The following is a 12778-nucleotide window of genomic DNA, read 5'->3' as shown; positions in this document are numbered from 1 at the left end:
CACACACATTCGCACCACAGAGGGTTAAGAGTGGTGCCTGGTGCCTGGTGCCCCTTGTAGTCGTGTGTGAGTATCTTGCAGCCAAAGTTGCAACTCGAACTGGTTTTTCCACTTTGGCCAAAGCAATTTGGGGCCCGCTGCATAAAAACGCATAAATGCTTTTGCAGAAAAAGTTTCCTACCTTTTTTTATTTTTTTAGTTTATATACTATATGTTTATATCTTTTTTTTGCGTGTAGTATCTGCTGTGTGAGACACACGACTTGCAGATACAACTTGTATCTCACCGAAAGTCTCCTCGACTTTAGTGGGAAGCTCTTGCCCCTCTTTCTTTCTGTCTTCCAAAAAAAAAAGAGAGATTCTTGTTTCTTCGACACGCATTGCATCGCATCATCTTCTTATGTTGCCACATGCCTCCTCTTCCGTTGCTGCCACTTTTCCGCATTGTCATGCAAAAGTTGTAATGAAATAACGGTACAAGAAGTGCAGGTAGATATAGGTGTCCACATCTGCTGGTGGCAACCTGCCCCTCCTCCTTCTGGCTAAAAAGACAGCTGCAACATGCAACTTAACCCTACAGTGGTTGTGGTTTTTTTTACCATTTCTTATAATTTATTCATGAAGGTTGTCAATGTGGGAGATCAGTTCTTGATTTCTTGATTTATTTATTTATTAAAATTAATTATTATAAACTATGATAGGTTAACCCCTTACTCCTCTAGTGGGTTAAGTGTGCCACTTAAATGTTGTCACGTTTCTCGTTTTCTTTACGCTCTTAACCCCCTCAGTGCCGCCCCCGCACACATCTTGCTTCTTAACATTTGTGATTTTGTGCCACTCCGGGAGGAGCTTCTTGGCCGTATTCTTGGCCCAGGAGCTTACAACTTGGCCATCAATATATTTCTCCGTCTTGCAGACACACAAAAAACCAGTTTGCCGCACCTTAACCCATACCTGCCACCTCTCTCTGCCCCCTGCCACTGGGCTTTAAATTGCAATCTTCTTCCGTTTCGTTGACTTTTGCTGTCTCAGACTGTTGGATTTTGCTTTTGTTTTTGCCCTTCCTGCCAAGGATAAACGGGAGCGCCGTTTAAAACAGATAACATTCATTGTAACAGCAGCCAGAAGTCCTTCCCATCCCAGCTGCCCGCCCTTAACACCTCCTCCCACCTTTTTGGAATCGTTTGGTTTGATTTTTCGTCCTGCTGGTCGTCCTCTATCTGTGTGAGTCATAAGAAAATTATGTTGCATTTTATGGGCGCGGAGCTGGAGCAGTTGCAGTTTTTATCGACTCTGCTCTCGGCCAAAAGGATTCAGCAGCAGTTGGCAAGGACTAAGCGAAGGGCCGAAGATGAGATCACTGAGAGAAATACTACAAACCATCTCTGAGGATAGATTTTTGAAGAAGTGTAGAGTATCCTTTTTGTTGGCAAGTGCAAGGATTTGTCGGCCAGCCCAACATAAAGACATTAAAGGCTCTGAAAGGATGGGCTAAGATGGGTAGAACAGAATAGCAAGCGTTGAGATTGCGACTTTGGTGCAGTGCCAGGACAACAACCCAGGAGTCGGAGTTGGAGTTGGAGTTCGAGTCCTGCATTTAGTCCTTTGGACTGTGTGTGTGTGATTTGCTATTGTTCTTGGCCTGGCCCACAGGCTGCAGGCAAAATAATAAGACATAATTCCTAAGCTCCTGCTGTTGTTTGGTCCTTGGTCCCTGGTCCTTTATCCTTTGGCATCTCTTCGCTGTGTCCTGTACACATTATGCATAACTCTGCAGCAGTTTGTCCTTTGGGACAGACTTCCTGTGTGGCATTAGCAATCATAAAAACTAATCTTAAATAATAAATCAATATTTAAGAAATAATTATCATAAAAAATAATAAAAAATAGAGTCTTCTGTATCTAATTTCCAACTAAAACATGGACTAACTTAAAGGAAACTTTGTTTCCAATTAAAATCAAAAATCTATGCCAACTCGCAGTACATTGTAATTAAGTGCGTGAAAGAGACAGCTATTAGAGCGAAAGAGAAGGAGAGATAATGAGTGAAAGAGTGGGAGCTACCCTAGTGTTAGAACGTAGGTATTTCTTACATTTTATGGCCAAATTCAATGCTGGTAATTAACTCTGAAAATCCAATTATGGCGAACTTTTCCAAAGTCTGCAGAGCTTCTCCACCACATCTGTTGCTGTCTCTCTCTCTATGTCCATCTCCCTGTCTCTATCTCTTTGTTGGTCGTGTGAAACTGACATGTGAGGCAAGGTATGTAGGTGCCTGTGCAAGTGTGAAGTTTCCTCAGAGAAGGCTGTTGGGTCGGTGGTTGTGTGGGCGTTGTTGCATTTATAAGTGATATGCAGAACATGCAATTAACAAGAGCAAATTCTCCCCAGTCTCTGTCTCTTTCTGACTACCACAGTGCTGTCTCTTTCTCCCTATTTTCCTAGCCTTCTTGGGCTTCTCGGGTTTCCCTTGAGGCAGCCACAAAACAGCTCACAGCTTGGGATAGGCTCCCTATCTCCCAGTTCCAGTCCCAGTCACTTGCCAGTTTCCCAGCCTTTGCCCTTTTGTCTGTCATTGTTTCCATTTTAATATAATTCCCACGTCATAATTGCGTATTGTGTGGAAGCTTCACTCTGTTCTTGCTCTGCTATTCAGAAGGTGTCGGCTAGTAGTCACCTACAATGGCCAGAAAGTGTGTGTGTCTTGGCCAGAAGCGGCGGGAGGCCATTGACCAAATGCACTAGAAATGGTAGTAGGTACTGTCGTTCAACTTGGCTTATTTATCTTCACTTTTAAGTTAAAAACAAGCAAAATTAATACCTTAATTGCCATTAGAAACATAAATAAAAAGTTGATTTCTTTCATATCTTTCGCTGTCTTCTGTCCATTGCCCTCTGGCTCCATTAGCTTTTAGTTGAAAATCTGGCGAAACAAAAAGGGAATATTTTTCCTGAACGGAAATTGAATTTTTGCAGCCCTTCGCTTTGGCCGACCATCGCTCCTTCTTGGCCTGCATATTATTTTTAATTTCCAGCAATTATAAGGAATTTTTCTTTTAGCTTTCTCCCAGAAAGTGTTCTCTGTAACGATAATTTAATTAGTTGCAAGTGGCTGCCGTTGGTTGGTTGGGATGGGTTGGCCATTGCCTTTTCACCGAACGCCCCATTAATTGCTCTTAACATTTCCTGAATTCTTAATGTCCGACATTGGAGGAGGAGGCGAGAATCGAATCCTTAAACGTCGCACTTAATCAGGAATCGAATGTAAACTCCATTCCGCCAACATGCAGTTCTCTGGCCTTAACTCATTGGAATCGGAATTATTGAAGGGACTTGTGAAAGTTACTTAATGACAGATGCATTTTCGTGAAAAGGAAGAAAAAAAGGGGACAGGACAGGACAACATCTGGCAATTTGCCTAAGTGCAGCGAGCTGAACCTCCGCGTCCTTCTGCATCCTATCCGCCGTTGTGCTCATCTAAAGTTTTTAATTAGAAACGCATCCTGCGAAAATGGACAGCACTAACTCTTCCTTTCTGGTCCTGGTCCTGGTTCTTCTCCTCCTCCTGCTCCTCCCTCCCCGTTAAGCAGTCAAGAAATGCGTTGACAACCAGGCCAAAAGCTCCACAAAAGTAACTTTAATGCCAGACAGAGACAGCCCAAATAAATGAATGAAATGGGCACAGTGCCCGCCTCGCAGGACTCTTTCTGTTTCTCTGCAAAAAGGAATAACAAGAAACGAAACTTTTGACATAAATTCCCGGCCCAAACCAGATAGAACTCGTGGGCCAAGGCCCCGGAAAATGAGAAGTGATGCCTTTTCGGCTGGCAGAGTTGCCACCTTGACGTGTGACGTCGTCCTGGAGAGTTGGACGACGTCGCGGATCCCCTTTATCCTTCGGATTAGATTCGAAGAGCCTTCAGACGAGTGCCAAATTAATTTTAATGCGATTTTCATGGGCCGCTGCTGCGTCGCATAACTTTGCGATTTTAACGACTATTGGCTCGGCCTGGCTCGGTTCTAATGCAAATGCCAAATAATAGCTTTAAACTTGGCCCAGACTTACTACGGCCCAGTCTGGGTCTTCGGCACAAATACACAAATTTATTGCCCCTCGAACACACTCTTTTTTTTTGTCTCTGCTCCTATGTGGAGTGGCTTAAACGCCGCCTCATGCATATTTGATGCCAAATATAAAGCGGCTATAAATTCCACTCGAAATTTACGCACCAAAGTAAGAGTAATGCGCCAAGAGTCCCCAAAAAAAAAACCGTAGCTGAACCGAATCCTTGGGATACGCTTGTGTTCAAGGTGCGCTTAAAGGTAGGCAATGTATCTCCAAACTTTGTCAAGGAGAGTGTGGGAGTGTGTGTGCCTTTCTAAGCATATGAAAAAGTTACTTGAAATTGTTTCCATTTTTTTTCTCCTATCCATTTTTTGTCCTTTTTTCTTGACAAGTTTGCTGGAAGCATTCGAGCTGATTCGCGTTGAGTTGTTGAGGCACACTCCTATACCTCCATATACCTCACTCACCACACACACACCCACAATAATGCCTTATTAAGAATTAAACAAAAATTGTCCTTTGTTTTTGTTACACTTTCTTACTTTTTCCTCCTTTTTTTTTTGTATTATTTTTAAACCGATTTCTTGGGAGGGAGAAACGGATGATGAAAATTTCATGAAAACTGAAAAGGTTCTTTGGTTCTCTTTTCTTTTGAAAAAGGGGGGGAAGTAGTAAGCAAAGTAAAAAGTTATGATTTTTTTTTATTATTTAAGGATCATAAAAGTAAAATATAAATGCATTGTGTGGTGGTTTAGGGATGTGACACTTTTCCTTTGAAAAGTTTCCTTCCTGTCTGTTATTGTTAACTGAAGAGGGAGTGTTTCATGTAAAATATTCAGATTATTAATTTTTGTATTTATTTTTTATCCTTTCAGCTCTGACAGCCCTGAGCTCCTCCGTGATCCTGGCCGACGAGTCGATCGACACACGCGAGAATGCCGACCTCACCCTGAAGTGTCGTTTTAATGACAAGTATGATTCGAACGATTTCTCCTTTTTCTGGACCCGTTCGATTGCGAATCCCGCCCAGTTCGATAACGTGGCCATCGGCGATGTCCAGTTGAGTTCCGGCTATAGGTGAGTCTAATGGACATCAAATCCCAGTCCCAACCTGGGCCGCCAATGGCCATGATAATTGCGGGAATGGGCCAGCTTTGAGGGATGTTAAATGCTGTCAATAAAGCTGATATCGTTTATGGTTGTGTGTAGGTCGTAAAGTGAAATGTCTGGCAGTGGCATGGGTAGTAGTCCCTCGGTGTCCTTTTCTCTTTTGGCATTAACTGTTATCCTTCCCTGACCAAGTACAGTTTATCCTGGCAGCCAAAAGCAGAAGCAGTAGCAGCAACAGCAGCAGTTGGCAGCCATTTGTTAAGTTAATTAAATGTTTCACACTCCCCCATCCTCTGCCACTCCTCCCTCCGTCCAGGTCAAAACCCATTTCAGCCGACCTGGATAATGCGATTTATGCATGTGACTGACTGGGCTGGCAACTTAATTAAAATCAAGTTCTTGGCAATTTAAACAAATACCAGGCAACTGAGAGTTCAAGTCCAAAATGGTCCTGGAATTAAATGCGATTAACAAGGACTCGAAGTGGGATTATTATTATGGAAATTAAAGTGTTTTTTAAAGCAAATATTGCCATTTTTTGTCCTCCTCGTGACTCACGACTCTGCACTAGTTGCCCCATCACTAATGTGCTATCACTAACTTAATCCTTAATGTCAACGCCGCGTGTTGCATGTTGAGACAATTATGAGCCGCCACCCACAAGCACATGTAACATACACACATGGCCCTCCTCTTGCCTCCTATTGGTGTTTGTGTTTATGTTTCATTTTCATTACCCGTCGCGACCATGGCATGGCCACCCATTTTCAATTGTATTTTTATTTCCTTGGTGCCTGCGACTTCCGTTTCCTGTTGGCCGCCTGCTTTTTAATGTTCGGCTACTGGTGCAGGGCTTTCTTTATGTTTCTTTATGTGGCAAGGCATAAATTTTAAGTGCCAACTGTGCCGTGCCAGAAAGTGCAGCCCGTTATTCCTCCCATTCCCATTCCCATTCCAATTCGTTGCGCTTCCGTTTCATTCCCGTTTCGTTTCAATCCGCTTGCAGGCTGCCAAATAAAATGGCCGCAAGCCAGCTTCTTCTTATTCTATATGTCCCATATATACATTTTATGGATGCAGAGAGAGAAAAATATCGAAACTATATTTAATTAAATAAATAAGAAATATATCTTAAAGATATCTTAAAATAACTGATGATAAAATCATTCATATAACTTAAATATATAAATATAAAAAGAAATATATGAATATTTTGTTATCCTTGTGCACTTTATGCCTCCATGTGTGTAAGGATAATAAAAGCAAATCAACAAATAGAAAAGGAGAGCCTCAAGAGGCAATGAGGGGCCCAAGAAATCGGGCTGCCTGCCGGCCCAGGCAAATTGTAAAATATATTTTTACTGCAATTTGTGCCGAAAGCTAACAAGGATAAGGGATAACAACAACAACAAGGCAAGCAACAAGGACACAAACCAAAACACACTGGCAGGACCAATACCAAGACCAGGCCACCAGGACACATGGCCCAAGGAGAAACAGAAGCGAGCCAAACCGGCCACATAATGAAGGCTGAGATAGTACCTCCAACCTCCTGCCACGCCCCTATTCCTGCCCCTACCCCTGCCCCTTGGTCATGGCTATATCTATCTGTGACCCATCTGTGCGGCAGCAAAAGTGAAATTACTGCAAATTTGCTGGCAATGCCAAAATACAAAAAAAAAAGACTGAAAAAAAAAGAAATTACACCATTTTTTTTTTGGGCCAAAATGTCGCGACGGGTGGAAAGACAAAAAAAAAACACAGAAAAAAAGAAAAGAAAGCTCACGGCTAATATTTCGCTGAACACTTAATTTAACGAGACATCGGGGGAATGCTCTGCTGCTGCTCCTCTTTCAGAGATTGAGAAACAATGAGTGCGGCATTTAGAAGTCAACGCAATTGCCGAGGATTCAGGATTCCGGATTCAGGGGCCAGGGGCCAGGGATCGGCAATCTCTCGCATTCCGGATTTCACTTGTGGGGAGATTTAAGGACGAACCGAGATTCGATTGCATACTTTGGGGGCGACAGTGTATTGTAAATCAGGACAAGGCATCTTTACAATTTTATTTTCAATTTTAGTTAAACAATGTATATTTTTGTTCCAAAATTTCCTCCAAAAATTATCCTAATTTTCTGCGGGCAGCCTCCTTGTTTTCCTTCTCAGCCAAATAATTGGCGGCCGTTTAAATTTATTCCCTTGTCCTCCCATAAAAAAAACTGTCAACAAAAAAAGAAAGAACTTTTTTGAAACTTGCCTGGAGGAAAGAATCCTGAATTGGGGACAACAACAAATCAGAAATTGCAATTCCAGAAAGAAAATAGAAAATAGAGGATAAAAAATAAAACCAAGACCTGCTGTGGATAAACTTGAAATTTGTGCACAACAAGGTGGCCAGGGGGCTTTTTACTTATTCCCCTCGAGTCCTTTTTGGATGGAGCTCAAGGACAAGTCCCCTCCAACCCCCCAACCTGCTCATTTAAGCCGCGAAAGATGCGACTGTGGGGGATTCCCCAGAGGGGCGACTATGACGATGACTGCGCTTTGCCAGCAGTTTTTATAATTTGCACTTTTTTTTCCACCGTGCCTCCACCGAGCACGTGTCCTGAGAATTCCCTCCCATCCCAGCTGCAAATGAGCAAGTCGCCAGAGACATGTCCCCAAAATAGAGAGGGATACGAAGGAGCCAGGGACAGGAAGCAGATGCAAATAGAAAAAAAAACCTCTTTTTAATAAAAAAAGAATTTCAACTAGCAAGGACTCGCGGCGAGAGGAGACAGGTCTGTGGAGAATTCCGTCAATTTGCTGTCGACTACAGAGATAGAACTGAAGTTTTAAACAATTAACAAAATTTGCATTGATTAGCAAGGACATCCAGGAGCTCTTAATAATTTAATTCAATTTTTCTCACTCTTGAAATATTTATTCCCGACTCCCTAAGGCGATTTGAGATTATACTATAATTGTTAGCCTTTTAGAGATTTTAAGAAAAAGATTTCTGCAATTAGCATAGGAGTGTCTTAACTCACTATAGTCCTAGCTCTAATCCTGTCCTTTTGGAATCATAAAACAGTCTAGACTCTATCCTCCAGAAGTAAGAGAAGTCTCAAAGTCGAAGGCAAATGCGCAATACTCCCACCAATTCAGCAATTCAGTTCTGTCGTCAGTCAACGGTCCACTTGCAGATTGACAAATGAGCTTGCCAGAAGTTTCCACCTCTCACTTTTCGATGGCAAGTGGGAGATGAGATGAGAGGGCATCTTGTTTGCCAATCTAATAAACTGCTGACTGACCAGCCACGGATCCGACGAAGCGCATTCGGGCGGCATCAATTTTCAGTAGTTGTCCAGGACAACGAGGATGACGAAAAGACTGCCAAATAATCATCAGCAGCCAGAGCTCCTATTGAGAAATTGTGAAAAATCGCTGCGAGCGAAAAGAGGACACTAAAGTGGCCTTGAAATATTAAGACATTGACAAAATGAAGCCAACTGGGGGGAGGGGAGAAGTGATGGCCTGACAGAAGCCAAAAAAATTGCCAATCTTTAAGATTTAAGAAAGCTTTCCGATTTTTAATCAAACTTATAGATTAACATCCGTTGACGAATAACATATGTGAGCATTAAAGAATTTTATTAAAAGCTTTGAGCACACACTCGAGGCAATTCAATTAAATGAAATATGGAAATCGAACGAATTCGAAAACAGAAAATTGACTGAAAAGGCATTTAACAAAATCAATTCCCATAAATCCAAAAGTTTGTCTGTCTCCCCCCGAACATTAAATCAAAAATGTCACACACAAATTACGAGAAGATAAATTTAATTTTCCGTCGAACCACCCACTGATAGAATAGTTTAAACAAACACTAGAATCCCAATTTTTGTTTTCTGTTTGTTAGCTGGGAATCTATTTATTTGCTCAAACAACAAATCAAATAACTGGAGAGTGTCTGGAAAGTCAGGGGCTATCTTCGATTTTCCAATTATAAAGATTTTTTTTGCAATTAATTCGGTTTTAGAGCCGAAGCAATTACGCCATAAGAACCCCTAAGAGCCTAATAGTCCAACACATAACAATAACAATAAGGCAAACAGAGGTGTTTCTGGAAAATTACTTTACTTTTTTGCTGTTTACCTTTCACTTGGCTAGAGGAGCAAGCCAGTCTGAGGTGCCAGGACCCGGGTCCTTATTGGAAATTGTCTAGGAAAAATATGCAAACATTTATTCCGTGATTTTATTTATGTTGTACCTCGAATGCCGCCTGGCTGCGAACCAGCCCTCCAACCTACTTGTCGTCAAATATTACCATTTCGTATTTCGTATTTATTTATATTGCGAGCGTTTAAAGTTTGGCCACCTGCGGGCAGGAAACAGGAAACGAATCAAGGACAAGAGTGGCAAAATCCAATATTAGCACAATTAGTGATGGCAACTGGAGGAGCAGAGCGGCAGGGGCAGGGGCAGGGGCTTGGGGTTGCAACTTTTCAAATAAAAATAAATTGATTTCTGGCCAAAAAGGAAAAACGAAAAATTGACGAGAAAGCTGGAAAATTGATTAACCAAAGTTTTCTCCATTTTGCCTTTGAACATTTCTCAATCGAAGAGATCAAATGATTTGACTTTTCTTTCTTTCTTACTTTTCAGACTTGACTTTCATCCGGAGCGCGGTATCTACGATCTCCAGATCAAGAATGTCTCGTACAATCGGGACAATGGACGCTTCGAGTGCCGCATCAAGGCCAAGGGAACCGGAGCAGATGTCCATCAGGAGTTCCACAATCTCACAGTACTGACTCCACCCCATCCACCCGTGATCTCGCCCGGAAACATTGCCGTGGCCACCGAAGACAAGCCTTTGGAGCTGACCTGCAGCAGTATTGGCGGCTCCCCAGATCCCACCATAACGTAGGTTTTAAATCTCTTTTTAATAATTATTGTTTAATTTGTAATTAAATATTTAAAAACCCCCTTTAGTTGGTATCGCGATGGTTCCAATTCCCCTCTGCCAGCCACTGTGTTGAGGGGCGGCACCAAGGATCAGCCCACCAATGCCACCTTGACGATAACTCCCCGCCGGGAGGACGATGGAGCCAAGTACAAGTGTGTGGTCAGAAATCGGGCCATGAACGAGGGAAAGCGTCTAGAAGCCACTGCCACTTTGAATGTTAACTGTGAGTACAAGAATTCTTACTTAAACTTCACTATTTTTGGCATAATCAGAAGGAAACATGGACCTTATAGCTCCATAAAGATCCCCCTATCTTGGCTATGAGTAACAGCGTCGTCCACTTGAGAATCATTAATAATTACTCATAAAACACACCCTCTCTCTATTATGAAGAAATATTCCCATAAATAACAACGCTTGACCATCGCTAATTAGAAACTTTCGGCCCCAAACGATGGGAGAGTCTGAAGTTTCCTATTCCAGATGGAGTCATCCATCCATCCGTCCCGACGGTCGGCCAAGCTGACCTTCTCCATCTCCATCCGCTGCCCCCCAAATTGGAATCGCTTTATTTGCATGCTCTGTGGCAATTACAATTACGAGAATAATGCAACACCATCTGAACATTAGCATAATGAAGGAAGGAGGAGACAATGAACAGTCGCCGTTTAACCCCTGCTTGCCCTGCCTCATGACACATTTCGGCCCGCCAGAAAACTATTTAGATGCAACTGTGCAACTAAACTATCCGACTACCAACACCGACTCTATCGCTTAATCGCATATATCTTTTTTAAAAAGCCAACAAAGCCAAAAGCACATAAATTACAAACACGAATGTGAATGTGAATGTGAATACGAATGCTGACCTGCTGCTGACTGAACGCAAGTAATTAGAATAGAAATTTATGTGCCACTCGTCGTCGTCGTTGTTGTTGTTGTTGTTGTTGCAACAAGTGGTCCTGTATTAGTGGCAACGTGTGTGTGCGTGCCACAGTGTGTGGCAGTGTGTGTTAGTCTGTGACCTGCTAGCTGTTAACGCTGGCTATTAGGGCTAATCAAAAGGCAAATAAAGTGAAATATTGCCCCGGTGCCTTTCATGGCGAAGCAATCGAGTGTTTCGACCTATACCTACATCCAAGCACTGAGAAAAATAAATTTTAATGAAAAGATATTGAATGGGAAGACTAGATAAAAATATTAAATTAATAATTAATATGAATAAAATGAGAAAGAAAAGACAGAGCCTCTAGAAAGTCAAACCTCTTAGTTATTAAATTTAATTTTATTTTCTCCCTGTTTGGCCTCAACTTTATAGCCTGGCTGGTACCTTTAGCCATGGCTATTAACTGTGTAATTAATTCAAAAACACAACACACAAACGTGGCTCTAATGGCCAGGGTACAAGTATTAGAGCCTCAGAGTGTTTGTATTTGGACTGGAATTAGACGAGTGGGCAGAATGCAGCACTAATTGCGATTTGCATGCCAATTGATAGAAAAGAACAGAGCTTTCAGAGCTACTAGAGCTAGGGAAATATTAATAAAATATAATATTAAAATTTAAAGATTTAAAGTTAAAAAGAAGAGCTCTGGCTACAGCCCTCATGGCGTATGAGTAATGCCCGCCACCTACCAACTGACTAATGCCAACAAAAAGCTAAAAAGCAAATACTAGATAGTTGACCCAACGCTAATTAACCGCCTCTTCGATTGGTAACGCATTTACTATGCACTTCAAACAGCCACGCCCACTTAATATAGATTGGAGCCAATCGTGCGTATATCAAATACTAGAAAAAAAAAACTAAAAACTAAACATGTTTAAAATATAGGTCACTGTGGTTTAATTAGTTGCCTCAGGGCCACACCTTCAAACGCCCTAATTTGCATGTAAGCCACATTAAATAAATTTCAATAGATTGAGGCTTCAAATACATAATGTTTATCTAATGTGTTTATTCAATCGGCAAACGCAAAAATGTTTAATTAGGAGAAATATAACAAGAGAGGAGAGGTCATGAAACCACAAAGTACATTTTTGGAAGGGATTTTCAATTGTAAACGCTTATTAATTGCCAGCATTTGGATTTATTTGGGCTTAGTTTTCAAATAAATTCTAGCTAGAAAGAGGACTAGACACAGGAACCACAGTAATTGCTGGAAAAATACGGAAAAGGAAGACATCCAGACGGTAGTCGGACGAAAGGATATGTGAACTCTGATTGTGGCTAAGGATTTTCCAATTGCGGTCGGACTGTGTCCCTTTCAGCGAGAGTCTCTTACCTCCGGTTTCCCGATGGGTTTCCTTTCCTTCCTTCCTTGGCCCCGTCAGTAATGCGTTTTTAAACAAGCTCCGTAGCAGAACCCGGAGTAGATCAAACAGGGAAATGATATCCTGTGTCCGTGTCTCGTCTGTGTCCTGTGTGTCCTGACCTCTTCCTTTTTGCCTTCAGCCTTCAGGCATTTTGCGGTTGCTGCAACCCAGAAATCCACAGGGGCAAATATAGACCCAAGAAGCCCCAAGGTGCCAAGGGAGCACTAAGGACCTACACAACACAAAATAAATGAAAACTATTCAAAGGAAAAGGATTTTCTTTAGAAGTATAGTATCCTTTTTCTCTCTGTGCCAGTGCCAGACAGTTGAGAGAT

The 12778-nt window shown here is 41.9% G+C and overlaps 1 protein-coding gene across 2 annotated transcripts in view; it reads left to right on the top strand.

Moving 5' to 3' along the window:
- Positions 1-12778, top strand: part of LOC6503385 (hemicentin-1) — a 78065-nt gene that overhangs the window by 33044 nt on the left and 32243 nt on the right. For both annotated transcript variants that reach the window (XM_001965296.4, XM_032455494.2), the window contains exons 3-5: positions 4941-5142; positions 9824-10084; positions 10154-10350. In XM_001965296.4, the coding sequence (XP_001965332.2) occupies positions 4941-5142; positions 9824-10084; positions 10154-10350 (660 nt within the window). The remainder of the gene's footprint in view (positions 1-4940; positions 5143-9823; positions 10085-10153; positions 10351-12778) is intronic.

This window comes from Drosophila ananassae, chromosome 3R (genome assembly GCF_017639315.1).
Source record: "Drosophila ananassae strain 14024-0371.13 chromosome 3R, ASM1763931v2, whole genome shotgun sequence".
Lineage (NCBI taxonomy): Eukaryota > Metazoa > Arthropoda > Insecta > Diptera > Drosophilidae > Drosophila > Drosophila ananassae.
Note: the sequence above shows the minus strand (reverse complement) of the source record. Positions and strands in the feature narration are given on the sequence as shown.